At 44.6% G+C, this 24,342-nt stretch overlaps 1 protein-coding gene across 50 annotated transcripts in view; it reads left to right on the forward strand.

Moving 5' to 3' along the window:
• Window positions 1-24,342, forward strand: part of CACNA1G (calcium voltage-gated channel subunit alpha1 G) — a 145,615-nt gene that overhangs the window by 95,042 nt on the left and 26,231 nt on the right. For 17 of the 50 annotated variants that reach the window (XM_086857334.1, XM_086857333.1, XM_086857336.1 and 14 more), the window contains 9 exons: window positions 227-327; window positions 1,455-1,578; window positions 4,440-4,508; window positions 5,368-5,552; window positions 11,798-11,924; window positions 14,600-14,725; window positions 15,337-15,426; window positions 15,995-16,208; window positions 18,640-18,690. In XM_086857334.1, the coding sequence (XP_086713460.1) occupies window positions 227-327; window positions 1,455-1,578; window positions 4,440-4,508; window positions 5,368-5,552; window positions 11,798-11,924; window positions 14,600-14,725; window positions 15,337-15,426; window positions 15,995-16,208; window positions 18,640-18,690 (1,087 nt within the window). The remainder of the gene's footprint in view (window positions 1-226; window positions 328-1,454; window positions 1,579-4,439; window positions 4,509-5,367; window positions 5,553-11,797; window positions 11,925-14,599; window positions 14,726-15,336; window positions 15,427-15,994; window positions 16,209-18,639; window positions 18,691-24,342) is intronic. The other 33 variants (XM_086857327.1, XM_086857289.1, XM_086857292.1 and 30 more) reach the window with 3 other exon arrangements.

Genomic DNA, 24,342 nt, shown 5'->3' on the forward strand with positions numbered 1-24,342 from the left:
GAGAAAGAAGCAAGGCCGAGCTCACAGGGCTGGCACAGCCCTCATTTGGCTGCCAGAGCTCCTTCCCCTGCCCAGCAAGGTCTTCTTTGGGGACATTCTTTTATTTCAGTTTCACTGAGCACTTGAAGATAAGTTTTTAGTGAAAAGCTGCCTTCACGTGGAAGTTTTGGGGGGTTTGTTTTAATGGTTGTGTGTTTTCCTCCCGCTCTGTACGTTTTCCCTGCAGAGCAAAAGGGACCGCATGAAGGCCTGGGTGCAGGCCCGGCTCCCCACCTGCTGCAAAGAGAGGGACTCCTGGTCCATCTACATCTTCCCCCCTCACTCCAGGTAAGGCTGAGCCCTCGGGCAGTGGTGGTGTGGTAGGATGGGTGGTAATGATGCCCTCGTTACAATGGTTCATCTGCCTGTTTATCCCATATGGGTCTCTGTGTGCCAATCCACAAAACTCCCAGCCCTTCCCCTGCCCCAGCATGACATCAGGGTTGAACAGCAAGCAGTTGCTGGCTGCAGAGAGCACAGGAGTATCCAGTCAAGACCCATAGCCCAGGGTGTGGCTGCAGCTTCATCAGGTTCATTTCCTTTGGCAGTGATGGTCTGCACGTTTTTCACTTTTTGGTGGAGTATGATGAGCTTGGAGCAAGGGAGAGAGGTGCAGCATCAAGCAGAAAAATCTGAATTTGCCCCACCACACACTTACAGCCCAGCAAAGGATTCCCAGACCTCCTCAGCCTGCCTCTCCACTGAACTTCTCTGTCCTCCCCCTTCCCTTTCTCTGAGAGAACACCCTCTCCTTGCTTGGAGGCCCCTGGCTCTGCCCTTGCCTGGCCGTGTGGAGCCAGCTGAGCTCTGTGCTGCTCCATGCGTTCCTCTGGACACGCACCCGAGGGTTTCCCGTGCTGGAGCTGAGAGCCCTGGACAGCGTTCAGGTTCATTCATACAAAGATTAGAGAGATTTTCAGAAGCAGACTCTGGGAAATGTAATACGGTATTATAAATCCTGAGTCAGTGTACAGCCATCTGTCACAATAAATAGCTTCTGTCCCTTTGTTCCGTGTGTGCTCAACCCTTATGGGCTCACTGGGAGTATTTCTGCCTTTATTTAAGCTAAACCTGAGCACCAGGAACCAGTTAGGGGAGCAGATCCAAACCTGGCTGTGTGTCCAAGTCGTGGAAGCAGCTGCCCCGTTCCAAGTGACCAAAGTCCCCTATGAACATTCCCAGGGCTTGAAATTTGTGGCTCAGTTCCGTAGCTCAGATCCCTTTCTGTTCCAAACCCAATCTGCCCTCAGTGTGTGGCTCTGCCAGGGAGAGGATTGGGAGATTGGAGCTCATCTGCTTTGACAGCAGAGTGCTCAATTCCCCTGCTATGCGCTGAGCTGCTGTGTGTCGCCCCAGCCAGTTGAGCATTAATAGCTAGTCTGTGTCTACTCTTTTTTTTTTTCCTCTCTTGACAGATTCCGTCTGATGTGCAATAAAATCATCACTCACAAGATGTTTGATCACGTTGTCTTGGTGATCATTTTCCTGAACTGCATCACCATTGCCATGGAACGACCCAAAATTGAGCCTCACAGCGCTGTGAGTTCCTGAGGTTTTCCTGTGCTCTTCATGGAGCAAACACCTGTGGCTTGGACCCAACTGCTGTGCACTCAGTCTTGTTTTCTTTGTCTTTTTAAAATGAGAAGGTGTCAACACCTCCTGAGTGTCCTTTGAATTAAGTGCAGCAACTCTCCTGGCCCCTACTCAGTCTCCTTTCAAAGCACAAGAGTGCAGATCGTGGCCTGTGATATATCCAAGATCTCATTTCTGGAAGCACAATCAAGGTTTTAACACATGACATAGCATGACATCTGTCTCAGTTTCCTTCCCTGAGAAACCTTCAAACACTTTTCCTCTCTCAACACAACGTTCACTTCTTCCATCTGTTCCCACAGGCACATATGTGTGGTGTGAATGGAATGGGGGAAACTGTTCATTTCATACTCTTCTCTCCCCTTTGTGTATCAGCTTTGTTGTGACACCAGAAAAACTGAATTGATGCAGGCACTGCAATGCCAGTTCTTGGAACCTCTTTGTTCTATTACTCTGTGTAAGGATTCCTCAAACTAGACCCTCACAGCATCAGCATCCAGCAATCAGAGGGGCAGAACCATCCTACTGATCTTTTGTTTTAGCATAGATTTGGGCTGAGATGTGCTGGGCTCTGGCTGATTTATTGCCCAAGACTGCTCATATCACAATCATATAGAATCCTGTTTTGTTGATGTAGGCGTGTCAGGCTGTTCACTTTTGTGGATTTTCAATGTAAGACCTTAAAACTGGAGTCTAGGCTGCTTTCTGCCTATTTTAAACATTCCCTAGTATTCCTTCTTACTGTAACAGTTTTCCCACCAGTCCTTTCCCTAAATCCAATTTTTTTTTTCAGTTCCCATGCAGTCGTGCACCAACTCACAGCTGCAAGAAGAGAGCAGGGCTCCCTGCCAGCTGATGTAGCAGGAGGAGATCACCCTGCTTATCCCCAAATGGGGCACCCTGAAAACTTCCCTGAAAATCCTAAATGCTTCCTTTGAGCCCCTTGCTGTGTCCTCTGAGAGTTACCCCACCCCAAGACTGGCTCCAAAAGGAGCTGCAGGCGCATAGAGAAGGGAAATGGGGTGACAAGTGTGAGTTAGAGGAGTCCACAGCAAAGATCTGTAGCACACAAACCCCATATTTCATACAGGAGAGGAAGAGCTGCGGTGTCCCCTGGCTGGGAGAATACTGGGAGAATACTAAGAGGAAAGGAGACAGGGACTGGTGTGAGGTTCATCATCTTTAGGTTATAAAAACGGAGCTGGACCGTGGCCTGGAAGCTGAAGAGGAGAAGGGGAGTGCAGAGCAATGGGGCAGGGGATCCAGGAGGGGTGCATGGGCCCTGCCTGTGCAGGTGGAGCTTTCATCTGGAAACGAGAGAATTAGTTTAGGTTGAGTTGTTTAAAATAATTGTTCTTTGCTTCCCTGAGCTGTGGATTTTCTAACTGCTTCAAGTGAGTTCTCTGTCCCTGTCCCAGTTTCAGCTGGCTTATCAGAACAGGGGCTGCTGCTGCGAGCCAGCATGCACTCCCCACTGCAGAGTGCATGACATGGACCAGGGAGATTATCCTTCAAAATAGCCACATGCTTGCCAGGCAGGAATGCAGTATCCTCAGTCTCACCTCCGTGCTGTTGGTGTTTTATCTCCAGCTGTACAAGCAGCTCCCTATCCTCTCGCTCCTGCCCAGTGCCTGCCCCTCTACAGCAGCCTTTTGTGTGGCAGATAGCTAACAATAGAGATGTTTCCTATCACAGCTCATGCAATCACAGAACAGGTCTAGGACCTAATTAATTATGGACCCTGTATGGAATCAAGCTACTCTGTGGTTCCTGAGTCACTTCCAGTATATCGTTATCTGGAAAGCAAGAGAGTTGCCAAGGTGTTTTGTTTTGTTTAAATTGCATCTCATTTTGAATGAGAGATCTGCATCTCTTATGGGACTGCTCTGTAGGGAGAGACAGAAATAAATCCAAAATTGTTAAAAGCAGGACTGGGGCCAGTTGTATGTGCTCATATGACGTGCACACACATCATTGTTCCTCCAGCCTCTGTCTTTTGCTGTCCATTTCTCAGTGCAGGGAGTCAGAAGCTATCTAAGGATTAGGGAAAAGTGTAATTTACTTATTAATCATTATTAAAAAGAAAGGTTTCTGCTAACTATAGGTAGGGTACTAGTCCATGGGTTCATCTGTAATCACTAGCTGCTCTTGCTGGGTGGGCACAGTCTGGTGGATAGTGCAGGGGACTGTGAAATGAGGCTGTTGGGCTTCACACCAGTGTAGCCCGTGGCTTTGGGCAACAGAATTGACCTTTTGGGGGCAGTTCTCAGCTGGAATAAACCCCCAGAGCTTTGCTGGCTTTGCTGGAACTGTGATAACTCAGGCCAGCTGTGCTTCAGCATCCCACGGCTTTTGCTGCTTCACAGCTCTGTCACTCTAATATTGACTTAATTTCTGGGAGAATTGGGAGCTCAGTGACATTTACACGGTGCACTGATGTCTGCAGGTGAGAGGCAGATAGAGATTTGTCAAGCATGTTTCAAGGAGGGCACATCTCCCCGTTTCCACTATGGGGGGGAGGGTGATTTGGGGGAAATTCGGGAGGATTTGGAGGCAAGTGGGAGGGTTTGGGGGTAAGGTGCTGGAGGCTGTCCCTGTCCGTGGTGCTGACACAGAGCCTGGCAGGGCTCAACCATGCAGTGTTATTGTCTAAATATTTGGATTTTCTCCTCTTTGCAAGCAAACAGTCCAAGATTTGTTTCAGCACAGAATCAGGAGAACAGTTTTCCCACCCAAATATGCACTGGGGGATGCACAGCTGCACAGAGCAGGCTATAAAACATTGTCTCTCATTTTCTTTTTCACAGGAACGGATCTTCCTAACTCTCTCCAACTACATCTTTACAGTAATCTTCCTGACTGAGATGACAGTTAAGGTAATTTGAAGGTGGAGGATAAGTGTGTCTGTATTATATTAGTTGTTTTTTATTATGGTGGACTCACAAAACCCTTAGGTCTACCAGCTGCAAGTGAGGTGTAAATTTTCCTCTTCTGGATATTACTGAGATGCCACCACATGCCTTATTCCACGCACGCACATTTTACATCAGAACAATTTCACTCAAGTTGCTCTTGATTTACACCATTATAGGAGCAATGGGATCCTTGAATTCAGCAATCCTGCCCTATTCAGCAAAGGTCTTGAGTACATGCTTAACTTCAACCATGCATGTAAGTCCCATTGTCTTCAACAACCAGTTGACCTCAACAACCTAAGCTGCTGTGTGCTTTCCTGAGGAAAATCCTTTGCTGGATTTGAGGCAGCAGGCTCAGAGACCCATGGCTGTGAATCTCTCCTGTGTAATTCATAATCATCTCACTGAACAATTGTTCTTTCTTTGGAAAAATTTTTCTAGTTTCTTTATTTGCAAAGCTTGTACATGATTGCTTGGATCAGCCACTCTGAACCTTCTCTCCTGCAGTCTATAGGAATAAGATACAATTGAATTTTTTTTATGCCAGAGCTAAAAATGTTAGGAACAGTTTTGTGCAAGTAGATTTATCTGCATTAGAAGTACATCAGCTGTAAGGGACAACCTGGGATGTTTCTGCAGTGATATTTTCATAACTCTATCAATAGAACGCTGCTGTTTTGTCTAATTAGGCTTCTGTACTGGGAAGTAAGCAGACTCGCAGACTGGTGTCTGTAAATAACACATTCTCAGCAGGTTGCTAACTGCAACAAACACTTTGGATGCTACAGTCATAATTTCTTGCAACTTGGTGTCTGGGCAGGTGGTGGCACTAGGCTTGTGTTTTGGGGACAAAGCCTACTTGAAGAGCAGCTGGAATGTGCTGGATGGGGTGCTGGTGCTCATCTCCGTCATCGACATCCTGGTCTCGATGGTGTCGGACAGCGGCACAAAAATCCTGGGGATGCTGCGGGTTCTGAGGCTGCTGAGGACTCTGCGGCCCTTGAGGTAAGCAGAGGCAGGGCAAGACCCAAGGGATGGGGCACGTGTGTGCCAAAGTGCTGAGCATTTGTGCAAGGGAAGGGGCAGGTGAGACAGGGGCACAGATTCTGTCACCAGTGTCATCCCAGCCTCCTGCAGCTCCGCAGACAATGACAGTCCGCACGTCCTGCTCAACTTCCAGAGCTCTGCGCCCTTGCTGTGTTTTGGGACTGGCCCCAAGTGGAATAGGAAACTGATCAATGCCTCTTTTGCCCATTAAAACACACATCCCCTGCTATTTGTGTTCTCATTTGCTCTGTGTAAAGTGCAGCTTAACAGCTTCTTCTCCCCCTTCAGGCAGTCAATGGCTTTCATAACAAAGGAGGAAATTAGTAGCAGGTGGTAGATCATTTTTAAGAGACTCAACTGTTGCTTAACCTAGAATGCAAAGAAGATTTTTTTTCCCCAGCTCCCCATTAATTTTAGAGAGACATTTACTTTGAAAATGACCCAGACAAGATGAAAAAAATTGTTCTACTAAGTTGGCCCCTCAACTCTGCCCGTAGGCAGCATCCCCTGCTCCAGGGACAGGCACCACTCTGATGAGAACCTGCCCAAGGACCAACCTCTTCTAAACAGGCATCTGTTTGTGACCTGTACCCTAAGGCATGAAGGTTTCTCTTCATGCTAAATGCAGTTCCTCTTTAATACCATTGTTGCTGCCCCTGTTATGCTGCAGCTAATAAACCCTCCTGCTCAAAGCATCTTTGTGTGCCTGTCATATCTTACTGCTGCTTCCTCCATAAAAAGGTTTGCTTTGAATCAGGATTTTTCTCTTTCAGAACAGAAAAATAGGACCCTGCTTCTGATAGAAGATGTTGTTTTACTACTCCTGTGTGAATAATAAGTTTATAACAATGACCATGCCTATACATAACTTTCAAATATTCTCAACAGCTATAAAGGACATTCTGTTCAATTGGTCTGTATTTGTGTGTTGTGCCTGGTGAGTTTTAGGATGTGAGCTGCTTTTAATCATTTTTATCTGGACAGATAGCATTGGGGTAGTTCAGCTTCCTCACCACGTAAGTAGATTGTATTCCTATGTGACTCCAATTCAGGCTTTTCTCTCTTTGTGTGGCCCCTGGTATCTCATGTCATCTGCAGTTTCTGGGGTAGTATCTGCCCAGTTGTTGATGGGTAGATTTGCTCTGATCCTCTGTTTCTGCTGATTTTTGACCCTTGTTAAGAAAACCTATAAAATAATCTAGATAGCTCAGAATAAAAGAAGGATTGATTTCTCTTCTCTGAACCATGGAATGCAAGTTTCTCTTTTGATGTTCCATGGTTAAATCAGATTTAAAGAGAGACATTTGGGTTATGCTGATCTCTGCTGGAGTCACCTGTCTGACCTGGTCAAAGCCTGTATTCTTCTTTGTAGATCTGTAGGGCTGTCTGGCCAGGACTTGGGCCTTTTTTAACTGGAGCCTTCCTCTGTAGTCACTTATGTGCATGAATAATCTGCAGTTATGGGTAATAATCCACTCAGTAGCTGCAGGCTGAAGGAAGACCTGCCATCTGAAGCATGTGTGGGATTGGGCTCTTCATTGCTATTGCAATTCTGTTGGTATTTGATTTGTTTTCTCATGAGAGTAAGTGTATGTTTTCAGTCAAAATGCTGCTTTCTACTACAAAGGAAACTTAAAAAAAGACAGCAACAAACCCATTCCCTAAATATGTTCAGAATCAGTTCTGTCCTCCCATTATTAGATTTGTAGGAAATGAAAAAGCAGCCATCAAACTGGGGGCTTTTCAATGAGTCATAAATCTCTGCCCATCTGCCTGGGTGCTGCACATCTGGGCTGCCCTGAGCAGCTCTGCCCACATCTGCCCACATCTGCCTTTGCCACGGGCTCCGTGTGTGGCTCAGGGATCACATCCTCACTGCACAGCCTGGGATGTGTCGCTGCACCAGCGTGGGGTGACAGCTGGGACAAGTCACCTGAGGTCTTTGCACTCTGTGGCTTCTTTACCGTGGCTGGGTGAAGTCTCTTGTGCAGGCTGAGCCATTTTTCTTCTTTGGGGAGGCATAAGACAGAGTCCAAAAAAGCTCCATTCAGAGGAGCAAACCTGGCTCCTTCTGTCCTCCCTTTCTGAGGACACTCCAGGACAAGGCTGCAGGAGAGAAGCCAAGCCACAGCTGTGTGTGTCACACTCAGCTCAAGGGTAGAGACATCCCTCATCATCTCTGTGTTGGTTTTCCCACTGGATGGCCTGGAAAGGGGATTCTTGCAAAAGATCTCCCTCATTCTGTCTCTGATTTTCTCCTGTGGAAACCACCCCACACACTTCTGCCTAGTCATTAAAAAAAAACTGTACGCCATTCTCAGGGTTTTAATTGCACATTTTATTATCAGCCTCCAAACTTATTCCATGAAGATTCAATCCCAGCTTTATGATCAGAATTCCAAAAGCAAATTCACAGAGGAATGACATTTAAAGATGTTTCCATGACCCTCTGATGTTTCAGCCAGTAAAGGCATTGCTTATACAATAGTATTCCTTCCTAATGCATTCTACCTGCTGTTGTTGGGATCAAGTGTTATAGTTTAAGATACAAGAGAAATCAAAATTAAAAATGTATTCAGATTTAATGTGGGTGGACTTCCCAGCTGCTTTACTCTCTACAGAGCTCAGGCTTACACTTCTAAAGCACACAGATAAATTATTCACTTTTATACTATCATGGTCTAATAGTAATTTCATAACTCTCTTCTATCTATCTATCATATTATCATCTTTGCTAATTTTCTTTTAATCTGTGGAGGAAGGTCTTTATTAATGTTGATCTGTTGCTTCTTCTAAGTTCTGCTACTTCTTCTGAGAGCTCTCCTCAGGAAGGCTTAATGTTAATAATGGATCCAACTAGGATGATGTTGGCAGTGGTTTGGAGCATCTCACACCAGGGGTTCAACAGCACTGGGAATCCTCAGACCAGAAGAACCAGGGAGAATTAGAGGGATTAACATTTATTCACACCAAAATAAAGAAGGAAGAATGTCTTATTTCAATTTTTCATGTTTGTCATATGCCTAATGCAGACTAGAATTATGCTGAATGGGACTTTGTCAGGTCTCCTCTTCTTGCACAACTGCAGGGCTCCAAATCAGCCACATCCTTCAGCCATAAACTGCAGGGGTGTGGGTCAGATAATCAGATTTTACAAGCCTGATAGCAGCAGGACCTTGGCAGTACTGATGAGGTGTGGGGATGCCATATTTTGACATATTGGGGGTGGTACTAATAACCTGGAAAAGCTGAGAATTTCATTGACACTTAGAGAATTGTCAGACCCTTAGGAGAATATCAGGAATCTTCACACAGACTTGCTTCAGTGTTGGATCAGGCCCTTAGTCTGAGGCAGCTCCAAGGTCTGAAGGTTTCCATTAGTAAGAACTATTATATTTCAAAACCTTTCCAAAGTCTTTTCTCCCTGTAGTGCTGAAAACATCACTGGCATGGAGCTAAACTGGTGTCAGCTTTTACCATAATTCTAATTATTCTAATGCATTCCAATTTGAGGAATTCCCTGGTTGATCAAAACACTTAAAGCAGACAAATGCTACTGTTTTCCAGTCCTCTTTTCCTCAACATGCTCATGACTTGTCAGACAAGTAACCTCTTGTTTTCCCTCTCAGCTGAATACAAAGTAGTACCTCACGGGGGAAATCACTTTATTATTTCTAGAACAACACTTCTTAATAAATGTTGGAGGAATTTATCAACTTTAAACTCTGGAGACTAAATTTCTTCCTTGTTCCCCAAAATTTAAGGATGCTCTAGTAGTTCAGACCATAGACCTTCAGTTTAGAAGACATGGCTTTGGTTCCATCCTGCATGACAGTGGACAGAAGTCCACTCTCCCTAAAGTCAGGATCCCTAAAGGCACCAAAGGACCTAATTTACATTGAAATAATTGGAATTGAGTTGCCTTCTTACCTCTGAGAACGTGACTTGCCCTCCTCCTGTGCCTCGGTTTCCCACCTGTAGTTTGGCAAGTGTTGTGTTTCCTCCAGGACTCTGCAAGGGATGTGAGGGGTGTGGAGGTCTTTAGTCCATCTGAGGAGCTGGAAGAGATGTTCAGCCTCAGCCTGCCCATCCCATGGCTCACTCTGTGCACTCAGACATGGCCTGTTAGGCTGCATTACCCAGCTCACTGAGTTGGGCACACTCAGCTGCTCCTCAGCCCCTCTTTGCTGGGCTGGGCTCAGTTCTCAGCCCCATGGCAGCAACAGCAAGGTCTCCAGGCTGGGCTAATCCCTCTGGGCAGCTTTGGCAGTCCCCACACTTCTCATGGGTTGTGCAGCCTTCTGCTCCTTCAGCCATCTCACCCTCCAGCTTCTTCCCTAAAATATCCAGATCTGAGTGTCAGGAAAACCGAGGTGTCTGAAACAGGGAGCCACAGCAGCCACCTGGCAGATCTGCCCAGAGTGAGGAATATCATCATCTGCTCTTTGTGTTTCACTGGTAAGAGAGTGGATAAAAATACCACCATCTGTTTCTTTCTGAAAGTGCTAACTGATGAGTTACCCTTGACATTTTGAGTAAATATTTAACCAGGAAAAAAAAGGAAATAAGTGTTAGCTTTTCAAGATACAGTTTAAACCCACCAGTTCTGGTAAGAGATGCTGGCCATGCACTGAGCACTGCAGGTCACTCAATTTGCAGGTCCTGGGGAGGAGAGGGATGGTGCAGGCTGGCTGTGGTCTCAGGTGAGGCCACACATGATCAGTGTGAATGTGTCCATGGGGATTTCTGCTGTGAGCACCATGCTCAGGGGAGGAACTGGAGGGGAATTTGGGCTCTGTCCAGTCAGCAAAACTCCAACAGTGCTTCAGGTGGTGGAGCCAGACTTGGGGAGGAATGGGTGAGGTGGTGAGAGGACTCCCATGGCAAAAGAGAGACCCAGGTAGAAACTGGAATGTAGAGAAGTTTGTGGCACATTTGAGAGCCAAGTGTTCAAAGGGGTCACCAGCAGCACCCAGAAACACACAGGCACTTCCCTCCTCCGACTTTCACAGCATTTAACTGCTCCTGACTCGTGAAAGCAGTTTCTATGGCATCAGTACAAACTGATTTACAGAGGTGGTGAAATGCTTCATTCCAGCTGGCAGTTCAAGAGGAAGGAGGCATGTAACCTCTTCAAATGCCTTTCTTGGTCCCCACCTTCAGGTCAGTGAGGCTGAATATCTCGTTCATCTTTCCCAGCATGGTGAGATGGCTTCTCTAAATCACACAAGACTTGTCCTTTCTTTGCAACATTAACTTTGAGAGTATAGTACAGTTTCTGCTTTTTTTTTGCTTTTTTATTCCTTCAGTCATGAAGTCCACATTATTCTTCTTCAACTTTTTGATGTGATCTAATCTTGTGCTATGAAATTCCATGTGATACCAGAGAGGAGCTACAGAAATTAGGTTAAATGCTTCTGGTGCTGCCAGTGAAGATTCACCTGGAGGACAGCAGTGTTTTAGAGCTGAGGCTGTACAGTGGGTATAAAGCAGAAATTGTGGTGGTCTGAGGGGGTAACTCAGGTCTCTGTACACAGCAGCACTCTAAGTACACAACAGATTATTTTTTAAGATGAGAGTGGTGAAAACAATGGCACAGGTTGCCCAGAGAGGTGATAGATGTCCCATCTCTGTAAAAATATCAGGGGCTACTGGGAAACCTGATCTAGTAGGAGGTGTCCCTGCTCATTGCAGGGAGTTGGATTAGATGACATTTAAATGTCCCTTCCGACCCAAACCATTCTGTGATTCTGTAATTGCTGCAGATGTGCAGGCAGATGTGTAAGAGTGGCAGCTCCATTTCATGTACTGAGACAAGTCAAATGACTTACATAAATCTGTATAGGATGTGACAGTGGGAAGCCTTCTCTTTGTAGTCTTAGACAGGCTACAGGCATGAAAGTCTATGTCCGTGGATGGCCCAAGCAAAACAGATGAATTTTCTGGCTTGGCTCCTCGTGTGTTTTCTCCTCCTCCTCTTTATTTATGCAAAGCTGTATAAATTAAACAGAGATCCTTCCCTCCAAGACCTCCATGACTTTACAGGTCAATCTTCCAGAAGTGCTTTTTCCATCAGGATTTTTGAGTAACTTGTCATTCTGAAAAATTTTCTAGTGCTATGTTCTTCATATCTTCTATCTTGATAGGAGGTAGACCTGGGCAGGAACAGGACTAAGAACTTTTGTAATTACTTTCCCCTACAGAGTCATTAGTCGAGCCCAAGGACTGAAGCTGGTGGTGGAGACTCTCATGTCATCCTTGAAACCCATTGGGAACATTGTGGTCATCTGCTGTGCCTTTTTCATAATCTTTGGGATCTTGGGAGTTCAGGTGAGTCCTCTGTAAGCCTCAGCACTTACCCCAAAAGTGTAACAAGCCCCAGATTGCCCCAGGTCAGGGTATCTGTGTGCATGGCACGGTGTAAGCCTTTCTGAGCTCAAAATGATGTCAGAATGGATGGGGTGTCTGTGCTCACTGCAGGGAGTTGGACTGGGTGACCTATAAAGGTCCCTTTCAATCCAACCCATTCTGTTATTCTATGATCTCCCCTCCACCTTTTTTTTTTAGTTACAAACTGATGGGGAAATAGAAACTCGAAGCTGAAATAATTGGCTTTTAAACTCCACAGAGACCTTGAACTGGAGATTCATTCAGATTCTGACAGTTTGTGTAACTGAGAGCTTGCAGAAGCAAAGATTTCTGAGTATGTTTCTTGCCATCTCTGCTGGCAATATCCTCAGTCCCAGGAGTGCAGGAACCTAGGGGAAAAGTGACAGTTTCCAATGCAATTGGTTTCTCATTACCTGGGAAGAAGAGATTGCTTCATATAAATATTCCGATATAACACTTGTTTCTAAAGTTTATCTGATCTGTCATAGCTGTCTTTTGGAAAGCAACTCTATTTGGCTGTGTCTTGGAAAGGTGTCCTATATAATATTTTACACTAACATACTGCTTAAGTAATAAATACAGCATTGAAGATAAACAGGGAAGAAAATCATGCCATCCATAACCACCTCAGCAGCTAGACTGGTTTAGCATTACAGCATAACAGCATCCATACATTTTATTAAACAGATTCATGAAACTAAGCATATCCCATAAAACAATCAAACACTCAGACATGAGAAAATTTATGCCAGACAGCAAAACTTGCAGTATGCTCTTTGAATTTCATCCCTGCTAGCTGTAATGCTTTCCCTGGTGACTTGCAGCTTTATGTTAAATTGTCATGACTATTGATGTAATTCAGTGATACAAGCAAGACTGATCTTATATTCAGGATGCAAAATTCTCAGTTAATATTTATGTCTAATTAGCTGTAAGATGAGTCCAGAGCTATTTTCTATAAAAAGATCATATCTCAAAGTTACAGTTAGTTTTTCCATTTAAATATAAGCTGGGGATCAAACTAGCAGTTTTTAATGCTATTAAAGTCCAGACATCAAAGTTTCTAACAGCATGTCCTCTTAGCAAAACTGTTTTGGTTGTAGAGCTGCCCATGTGTGAATTGTCATTAATAAGATACAAGAAACATGTGGATAAAGCAAGTCCAGTCAGAAACACTGGAGCTTTTCCTTTCAGAAGTGCCAAAATGTGAAGTACTGGCAGGGAGCAGTGTTTTTGCAAACTTGGCTTTGTATTTCCACACCCTGTCAATAGCTCTGTTTCTGCTCCCACCTGAGTGGCGTTACAGTCCAGCTCCTGGAGAAGTTATATTTACAGACAATATACTATAACCAGTTATTTGCTTTCCTGCTTAATTAAAACTTTTCTCTGTGAAGACAATATCTCCCCAGTCTGCCTTACCACAGATAGTGTTTCTCCATGGAAATTTCAGGGAATACTTCCTGCATCTAAAAGTTCTGTGGTTGCATTGTGCAGTGATTAACTTTGCATGCCTAGAGACCATCTTCCCTCTGTTGATTTCTGGAGGAAACACAAGGAGTAATGTGTGGGTTTATCTTGTTCACTATTATTTCTACTGTTATTTGTCTAGAACAACAGATCAAACTCCATCAGTGTCTCTTCTCAGTATACCCAGGTGTTGTTTTAAGGAGCCTGGAGAGCAGGCTGCCATTTGCCCCCTCCTTCCCAACAGTAATGTCAATAGCTTCTGTCAGCAAATAAAAGTAGATTTGTTGGCTGTCTCCTGGGCTTTGATACCATCCATCCTGCTAGCATCAATCACCCTGTCTGAAGCAGTAATCATCCCCTGCCACTTTCTGTTCCATGTGTGGGAAGCACCAGGTCTAGAATTAAACACGTTCCTCATGCAGGTATAAATCAGGAGCTGACTCTCCAGGAATTGCATCTCCCCAAGCTTAAACCAAAGGAAATAAGCTCAGGATCAGGTACCCAGCACTGGCTGAGCTTGGCTCCCTCAGCTGTGCACAGGGAACATTTTCAGTGACCCTGCAGACTGCAGACAGCAGGGGCAGAGCACCCAGGATCAGAGAGCAGGACAGGACTGACAGCAGTCTTGATTCAACACAAACATCACCCCCAGGGGCTTGTCTTCCATCTCAAGTGTCCCCTTGTCACCTCCATGGGCAGACACCAGTCCATCACCGGGCCTCTTCGCTGCCACCTTTTCTCTGCTGACAGAGGGCCCCCCTGTCACTTCATTTGCTGTTAACTGGGCTGAGAGTCACCAGAGTTGTTCCACATGTGCTAAGAAGCCATTTGCTGCTCTGGGCTATTGGCTGGGGCTACACTTGAGCTGAAAACTCAGGAGCAAAGGCCTTTAGGCGAGTCTCAAATCACTGAACCAGACAGCTTAATGCATGAGGTGGGTGTCCTAAACGATGTGAAATCATGCATTTGCTCATTAGGTGCATATTATACAGGCTGCTCACTCTTAATAAACTGCATGAATGAGGTCAGATCCCTCAACAGCTCTGGTTGGCGTGGGCTGGGCAGAGAACCCCAGAAAAATGCCCATCACCTGTGTAGAAATCCTGGAGACTGAGCCCTGACACTTCTCTTCTTTGCGTGTTTTGCAGCTTTTCAAAGGCAAGTTTTTTGTCTGCCAGGGGGAGGACACCAGAAACATCACAAATAAATCGGATTGTACAGAAGCAAGCTACAAATGGGTCCGGCACAAGTATAATTTTGATAATCTCGGACAGGTATTAATAGAACGGTAATCTGCTTCTTTGCTCCTTTACCTCCTTGACTTAAAATCTGTGGCTTATTATCCCATGGGATTTTCTTACAGGGCACTGCCAGCCACAGTAAATATTCAGTTCACATACACAGCCTTCTGTCTCTGTAAATCCCAAAGGCAGTGTTTCCAAGCAGGCATACACTTCTTTTTGGAACAGAACAAGCACATGTGGCTTCGTGGAGCACTTAATTGCTTCACTGCTACATAACAAACCAAATATATCTTGCAGAAAGGCTTGTCTAATAGAGCTGGACATTTTCAGCCATCTCTGCAACTCAGCCTTTTTTTAGCAGTGTGGTAAGAATTAATTAGTTGGGAGCAGTAGAGTCCCGAAGGGTGGAAATGAAGCCGCTTTTGTCTTCGGCACTGTGGTTTCCAAATTACTGCTCATTGCTGAACCTGGCATTGGCATTGATAGATTTCACTGCCAAGAGAAACCTTGGTCATCAAAGTGTCCCATTATCAGACAGGTAATGACATTCCTCAGGCAGGAAAGGGCAAAGAGGAGTAAGATGTTACAAGTAAAAGAGGTTTAGTGCCACTGTGCCTAACTTTTTTCCCGTGTATTTCTAGGCCCTGATGTCTCTCTTTGTCCTGGCCTCCAAGGATGGGTGGGTGGATATCATGTACGATGGCTTGGATGCTGTGGGAGTCGACCAGCAGGTACAGGCTGCAGCAGAGCTCTAACAAATCACTTGTCACACATTTTAACTCTTGTTTTGCAAAATACTGTGGGCTACCACACTCAGATGGGGTGATGGGATTAGGATTCAGGGTGGCATTTAATCCAGGTTGTGGGATGTTATGAGTTTAGTAAAAAGTCTGGATTTGTTCTCAACACTTTCCCTACAGATTTTGCAACATGACTGGTGTAACTCTTGTTAGGAGAAGTGTATCTATCAAAGAATGGTTTGACTTTTTAAGCAGTTTGGTCATTTCAGGAGAAAAGAAGTGCTTTGTGTAGGTAGAGGTTTGCAGTGAGGGACTTACAGTAGATGCAAAGGATGCTGCTGTCCTCCTCACAGAAGAGAGGTGGTGCTTCTGTCCTCAACACACATTTTAGGAGCATTCAGTTAAAATGTCTCAGAAAACTCTGATTTTCAGGAAGAGCAGAGCAACCTGAGCTCTGCTCTGACAGGGCTGTGAGTTCTGTGGATGGCACAGCTGTATCAGTTTGTCCCCATTCTTCGTTTTGAGGCTCAGTTGAAATTTGCCTTCCTCCACTTTGCAGCCAGTCATGAACTACAATCCATGGATGCTACTCTACTTCATTTCCTTCTTGCTGATTGTGGCCTTCTTCGTCCTCAATATGTTTGTGGGAGTGGTGGTGGAGAATTTCCACAAGTGTCGGCAGCACCAGGAGGAGGAAGAAGCCAAGAGGCGGGAGGAGAAGAGGCTCCGCCGGCTGGAGAAAAAGAGAAGGAGTAAGGAGAAACAGATGGCTGGTCGGTAGTCTTTCCACATCTTTCTGAGTCCTGCTTGACCTTCCACACAATCCCCTCCTTCCCTCCCTGCCTCGTGTCTGCTGATAACTCTTCTCCCAAAAGCATGTCCAGCTATAAAATTTGCATGAAGGAAATAGTGTCATCTTAGGCTGAACAAGGAGCCAAGGAAGCCTTTTTAATGGCTGCATGGTTTGCAATGACCTTTCCATTGGGGGTTATTGAAATTAAAAAATAATAATAATCAGGCCTGGAGCTTCTTGGATAGCAGAGCTCAGTGTTACACAAATAGTGACAACTGCAAAGATCACTAGTGCTGGATGGCATCATAAATCTCAGTCATGAGCACAGCAGCTGATAACTTGATTCACTATTTGGTTTATTACAGTCTTGTAATGTCACAGTGATGTTACCTGTCCCATTTATCAAGCAGGTTTATTTATTGGCACAGTAGCACCACTGCTATTCAAGAATGTAATAAAATAATGGAACCATCTCATTCTAGTAATGCTTTAAAACTCCACAGAGAAACATATCAATGCATTTGCTTGAGAAATACAGATTAGAAGAAAAAAAATGAAACAACCAACCAGCAAGGACAGTAACTAACTAAACAAAACAGTGCTGGTGCAAATTGAACACAACGCTCGACTAGATGTGCAGGAGTGCAGCCCTGCCTGGAGGAGGCTCTTCAGGTGAACAAGGAAAGACCCCACTCCAAGTCTCCAACCTGACATTTGTCTCTTAGTGTCTTTTAATGTAGTTGAATAAGTCAGGAATAAGTTGGAGGTGCTCTTCTTCTTGCATGCTCTCTCTTCTGACTGAACTTTCTCCGTAGCCCTTCCTGTCCATGGCCCTGCACTTTCTCTCCCTGGTCAGTCCACCTCCTGCTCTCTCCCTGCCCTCTTTCACTTCTCTATTTTTGACAGACTTCAGGATTGTTTAAGAGGCTATCTTATCAGGTGCTTGTTCCCAAAACTGGTGGTATTAAGTCTGTTTTATTTTTTAGTAGCCTAAGAGGTGTTTAATAGCTGTTACAGGAATCACAGAACGTTACCACAGCGCTGCCTCTCTCACTTCAGCACTTCCCAACCATTTCTTTTGGTCACATCCTTCAGTCCCATGAGCTTCACAGGTTTTGTAACCACCAGGATGTGTGACACCAGCCCCTGGCCATCAAACTTGGGTTTATGCCAAGAACCTGGTTCCCTCACTGGCCACTCTAAAGGAGGAGGCTTCCCTCAAGAGCACTGGAGGACACATTAGACTGTTCTCAGTTAAGTGGGATACAGATGGAAAGATCTTTTTTTGTTGCTGATTTCTTTGGGTTTGTTTTTTTTTCCCCCTCAAGAAAATGCCTAGAAAGCTCTTTTGCTTAGTCCAAGTTCCCAAGCACAGTTTCAGGCTGATGAGTTAGAAAAGGATTTTAAAGACTGGATAGAACAATCGCTATTTAAAGTTCCAATTTTGGAATGCAGACATTTCTGTACAAGAAAAATAGATGTTTAGTTATTATTAATTATTTTATTTATAATGCTAGAGGAACTAGATGAAGAAAAGATGTAAGTCTGGGCAATTTCCCAGCGGGAAGGAATCACAAACCATCCTTGGAGATACAGTTATTCATTCAGTGCTATGAAATGCCTAATTAAAGAGGCAATAAACAGCTATTTTACTGAGGATCAAATATTGCTGAGTATTCAATTGCCATAAAAACCTTTAAAGAGCAAAGTATGAAGTCCTCCAAATCACTTCAGAACAGTTTTTCCAGTCTGTGCTCAGCAAAACATTGATTTTAATTGACCGTGTCCAGCTTTGCCCTCAGAGGCAGCAGATGTCATTGCTGAACTTTGTTCTGCACAGTGGGAACCTGCACATGAAACCAAGAGTGGGGCTGGAATTGTGCCAGCAACTGCGCAGGGGCACAAAGGCACAAAGGGATTCCTTTCAGCTGGGTTTCCTGAGTGATCCCAGATGCCCAGACCAGCTTAGGGATGTCAGCTACAGACTGCCATTGGAATGTGACTGGTGGCATGGTCATTTTCCAGTGACCAATGCATTTATCCACTCAGGTAGTGTGTTGGTAGTGGCTGGAAGCGTGTGAGGTCTGAGATGTGGGCAGGTGCAGGAGTGGTCACTGTGAGGTATTGCTGTCCCAGCAGGAAGTGCCCCAGATTGTCCTTCAGCAGTGTCTTCTTCATCGTCGACTGAGGGGGTTCTTGGGGATGTCTTGGGCTTCCACCTGTGCCCAAGGGAGAAGCACAAGAGCCCTTCCTTTTTCACTTATGCCTGAGCCCACCCTCCACGAGGATCCCACAAGGAAACGCTCCTGGTGGAGACCGCGGAGAGCCCGAGAGCCACAGGAACCTCCGAAGGGGCTGGGGAGTCTTGCCGTGTGTCCTGCCGGGTGATTAATGCCATTTCGTTCTTTTAGATCTAATGCTGGATGATGTATTAATGGAGAGCTCAGCCAGTGCAGTGCAAGGTACTGGGAAGCCGGCACGTCTCGTCCCTCTGAATGGCAGTGCTGTGTCACTAACGGCTGGCCACCGCGCCTGAGGCATCCCACTAAACCATGTGTGTGGTGCAAAGCTCGTTTGCTTCCTCCATGGCACACGCATCTCATCCTGAGCTGCAGGTCTGCAGACCTGCCTCAACACTGACACTTGCAAACCCTTAATTTACTCCTCGATCATCTTACGTTACTCAGTCTTTTTTTTTTTTTTTTTCCCCCCTCTGGTTTTTGTTAAGACACTGTCAGATTTTTCATGGGTTTGTTTATTTTTTTTCTCCCCCTCCTATTTTTCGGTTCTTTCAGCTTTTTTTTTTTTTTTTCCTGACGAAAATAATGATTGGACTGTGAAATGGGTCCTCTGCTGTTGACTTTAGCTTTCTAATCACCAGCTTAGGAGTCTGAAAAATTTGCAGGTGTGTGTCTTTGGAAAGCTTAGGGAAGATATTTCAATATTTCTTTAGCCCTTGCTTATTGCTTCACCCAGTGCTCCAAGGAGTATCTTTTTCAGCAGGGTAAAATTCAGTATAGGACAGAGCCTCTGCTTCAATAGGGAGCTCAACCCCACACCTGCCCTCACTGTGGACATGGGATTTACTCATTGTGCTGCCCAGCATATAAATTCTGTGTGTTGATTAGGAGTTGTTCAATCCATGAAGCATCTTGTAAATTAAAATAAATAAAGATATCACCTCAAAGCCTTTCCAGGTCCTGGTGGAGACCATCTGGACTCAACACCAATGGGTTCTGAGCTGTCCCTTTTGACCCACAGCTTGCTCACACCTCCCTTTCCTAGCCCCCTTCTCAGGATGATTCTCAGGGCTGCAAATACTTCCCTTGCTCTTTTTATTTTTAGGAGAAGCTTTGATCTGGCAAGCATTTTGTTTAATTCATAACTTAAGAATATTAGCCTGAATATTTAAAGAGGCACCAACATAGAAACAAATATAGCTGTAATTTTCGACAAAAATAATACACCACGAAAATTGTGCCATTAAAACTCTCACCTGTGCACAGGCTCCCACTGCTTGAGATGGGAGCAGGGCTCCATCCATCTCTCTTAGATTGCATGGATCTTTGATTAAATAAAAATAGCCTTTCACTGCAGAGATAACTCAAGGAGAAAGAGGTTCTACCTCGTATTTCTAAGGCCTTGTTGGCAGTTATCACAACATGCTTTAATAAATCCTGAATCTCCTTCCCATTGCCATTCCTGATATTTATATTTCTTTGCTGTGTTTCTTGCTGCTCTTGCTGGGCCTCCTGGCCTCTCCTGTGAAACGGGGACAGAGTGAGGGAGGGGCTCTCACTGGGTTGGGTGAACTGGTTATTTTTTCTTCTTTTTGCTTGATTGTGACTCCTCTCTTGGTCCTACAGAGATGTATTAAGGCTATCTTATTTTATGTTATTTTTAAGGCACTGAACTCAGTCCAAACCTCTCCGTTATCCTGTGCAGGCTCAGAAAGTCTTAGCTCTTAAAATGTGTACAATTGTCAGGTCTGTGCTTTGTGTTTCCTTTTGTTGTCTTTTCTTTGGATCCAGTGGTAGTGAATGTGCCATGCTGCTCTTCAGGCACCAATATGAGGAAATAGAAAGGTTTTATTTCTGAACCTGACTGTTGGGAATTTAGGGAATCAGTCCCCGGGTGCAGTAGATGAACCTCCTGTGGTTCAGTGAGGAATCTGGAGTTGTGACCCAAAGCTTGTCCACATCTCTGCACTTTCAGAGGGCTTCTTCTTTTCTCTTTCTGTGAAGACCAGATGGAAGTGTGTGTGTGTGTGTGTGTGTGGGTGTGTGCACATGCACTGCTGCCTGGTGCTTAGTGAGATATTTTATAATTTTATAATTTTCTTTTTTTTTTTCCCCTCCAAGTCTACATTCTATCACAACTGGAATCTTTACAGTGGAAATAATTTATCATTTTCCATTTCACTTTTTTTTTTTTTTTTAATAAATCCATTCAGTACAATAAAAGCCAAGTAAAACTCTGTGTTTAAATAAAACAAGTTCCTTCAGTGCAAACTACTTTTTAACCTAATAATATTCTTGATACATTTTGTAAATCCAGCTGCGTCATGGGCTCCCTGCTTACTGCTTTGCTGCTGTCCTCCAGATACTCAAACCTGCAAAGGAGTTAATTCCCTTATTACAGGAGGAGGAAGGAGCTGAAGGAGACAGTAATGGAATTGTCCCACTCTTGTGAATTCCAATTTCCTGTGCCCACGCACCTCTGGCTTGAAGTCACCTCGGGGAAAGTGGCAATTTCTCTCTTGACAGGGCTGTATTTGGAGGCAGATGCTCCTTGGGGATATTTTGGAGCTGCATGCCCATCTTGATTCCCCCCCCAAAAAACTGCAGTTCGTGGGAAGAGAGCGGCCCCAGTCCCAGTCCCTGCTGTGCTGGCAGAGACCAGCTGAGCCATGGGAGGCTCTGGGAGCTGGGGGTGGCACTGCCCAGCAAACACAGGGGTACCCCAGTGCTGCTCTGCTGGGTGTTGTTTCACAGGTGACATCCCTCAGCCATCAAATGCAATACAGGGATATAAACCCAGCCTGGGATCAGTGAACCCCAAGGGCACCTTGCCTGGGAAAGGTCAGACAGGGATTAGGAATGGGAAATGTTTATCCTGCAACAGCAATGGTCATTTCCTTTCCAACCAAACAGCAGAGAATGGTGGAGAGTTCCCAGCCCTTGTCAAGGGGATCAATTGTAATCCTTCAGCCTGATGCCAAGAGTTGAGCACTCAAGCTTGGGATACAACCTGAGCTGAGAACCCATAGAATGATGAGCTAAAGCCAAGTGCACCTCGGTCCAGGCACTGCTCCTTTTGCCAGCACAGTGGGTCCCCTTGGACCACCATCAGCCAGGGTAAAGGGGCAGGTGGGACCTGCTTAGTCCACCTCCCAGCTGGCTACAACATCCCCATCCTAGCTGGGTTAGGAGGAGATTTCTCAGGATCCACTGTCTGAGCCAAGTTTATCCTGTGTAATGGTCTCCAGATTTGACCCACTTCTCCCTCTGTCTTGGCCCAGCCCTGGTGAAGCAGCTTGATTTACACCCTGTTTACCAGCCTGATGTTTCGTAGTGGGCTTTTGCTGTATTTCCTCATCTTTTCTCATTCTGCCAATTCCTCTTTGTTGATTTTCTCTCCTCCTCCTTTCTTTAATGCTATGTGTGCCTGGAAGCCACATTAACCTTTCCAGTAATAACCAAGACTAACCCAGAGCTCTTGTTGTTCTTGACACAGTGTATTGTAACAGTACAGTAATGTGGTGTTGTGTTAGTTGTGAAGTTCACCACTTGGAGTTTAACAGATGTCTGTATTTCCCAAGATGTTGGTATTGTTAAGTTCTTTATTGCAATAATTACAAGTGGCACTGTGTCATAGGGGGCACGGGCTTTGCACAGGGTGGAATTATACCAGATCTCAAATTCTCCAAATTCCCCAAATTCCCTGCAGAACTCTGCGGGGTCGAATTAAAGAAACGGTATTTTCACAGTGGTAAAAACTGGTTTATCTGTTCAGAAAGTTCCCTGCCCACCTAGACACAGTGGGGATTTACCCCTAGCCCTCAGGCAGCATGTTAGCCTGTGTGTGGGGTCATCCCACGGGAGCATCCCTACGGCACCACGATGCATGGCTGGCATGGAGACACCGGGGAAGTGAGTGAAGACATGATTTGTAAGCATGGCTTGCCAAATCCCCTCTTAAAAAAAGTTAATGGGGAAGGCTGGAATATTTATCACTGGGAATTTTCAAAGGCTGCAAGGGCATCCATGAGAGCAGCATCCAGAGAGGTTTGGCTGTGGAAACCTGGGTGCTGGGAAAGGTGAACAGGTTGTTTGGGAGGAGGGGGTGCAAGAGAGGAAAAGCCTTTGCAAATATCTGAACAATTAGCAACCCTGCTTATAAGGTCATGGACTGGCTAATCCAGGTGCAAGAGCCCTGCACAGGGAACATTTACAACCTCTGTCTAAATCCTCTCTCTATTCTAACAGCATTGGTGCTATTCTGTAGGATTTGGAATTACCTGTCAGTCAAAGCTGAGAAAATAAAATTGAATTCCAGTGTAATTATTCATAAGTAAACCCATTGCAGGAAAAGTTGACATTTTTCTTTTTTGAATGTGAATTACACATAAATGTAGAAGAAGTAAATGATCCAATTATGATGGTGTTTCTTTCCAAGTTGATAAGTTGGTTCATAAAAATAGGTCCTATTCCTTACCTAATTGTATTCAAACATTTTAGTTAATTTGCTACTCATAATTTAGCATAATGTGATGGAGATATCTTGACTTTATGGAGATTTATGCAGATTCTGAGATATCTGACAAAGTCTTATGAGTGAGTCAGCAACTATTAGTCTGCTTTTTTTCATAAGCACTCAATAGATTCAGCATGAAAATTATAGACCTTTTCATCAATACTCAAGTGCAGATCACCTAAAGCGCACTGCAGATCAGAAAGTGAATATTAATACTGCCTTTCATTTGATGACACTGAAACAGAATTTTGGGCCTTCCAAACCCCTACAGAATAACACTGCTTAGTGTTTTTTCCCCTTTGGTCCTGGGCTGGAAGGGAAAGGTCTGTCTCTATGGAAAAAAACAAAACTGATTTTTCAGGATCCTGCTATGAAGCAGGGAGCACGTGAAACCATTAAATCTATGGATTTGATTGCAATGTCATTGGCTATTGACAAAGTGAACTCTATTTCCAGGCAAAATATAATCTTCTAAAATCAGTTTTCCCCCAGGGCAACCCAAACCTGTGCTTACTGGCATCATTTTTGCCCAACTTTTTTTCTTGGACTAATGTACCAAATTGTACATTTTCTCTGGAGTACTAAATTTCAAGCACACAATTCTTACAGCTCAATAATTTTCATAACCAGTTGATCATCTAATTATGAGGGTAATATTATACTCTGACATCTTCAAGACAGCCCTTTCCACTTCAATCTGCATTATAATGCCTCACTGAAAATTGTACTGAATTATATACTCAGCCTTGGCATTTGCTCATTAGAGATTAGGTGAGTAAATGAGTTTATCTCTAGGAACATTTGGGGTCTAAAATCCATGTGTCATCCCCAAGGCAAGAGAGCATGGGACTGAGTTGGGCAGTGAAATCTGTGCATTGATAATCTTGTCTAAAGGGAGGATCATGATTTTCTGATCACTAAAGGCTCATTGATCAGCTTTCCTTGGTATTCTTATGGGCTGTTTTTCTGACAGCCAAAGTATTGAATTCTGTTGTCTCTAAAGTTTATTGCAAAGGACATTATATGTTTTCACTCTTTCAAAGACCACCACAAACTCAATGGCCTATGTTTTTAGGCAATTGTTAGTAAAATCTAACAGCATCTGACCATTAACTGGATTTTCAGATGCTTTGGGGACTTTTAAGGTCAGCAGAAACAAAAATTTTTGTTTTAATTTAAATTTAACTTAAATTTCCCTACAGAGGAAAATTCTTTTCATCAGCACACTAATCCCAGCTCACCTCATCCCTGATGCCACAAGGCTGAGTATAGAGCATGTCCCACTGAAGATATTTAATGGATGTAAGATGACAGGAGCCCTGCTGTGTATTAAAAATGGTTACATGCCAGCAAGAAAA

The sequence above is a fragment of the Cyanistes caeruleus genome, chromosome 19, assembly GCF_971803275.1.
Source record: "Cyanistes caeruleus chromosome 19, bCyaCae1.hap1.1, whole genome shotgun sequence".
In the NCBI taxonomy this organism is placed as follows: Eukaryota; Metazoa; Chordata; class Aves; order Passeriformes; family Paridae; genus Cyanistes; species Cyanistes caeruleus.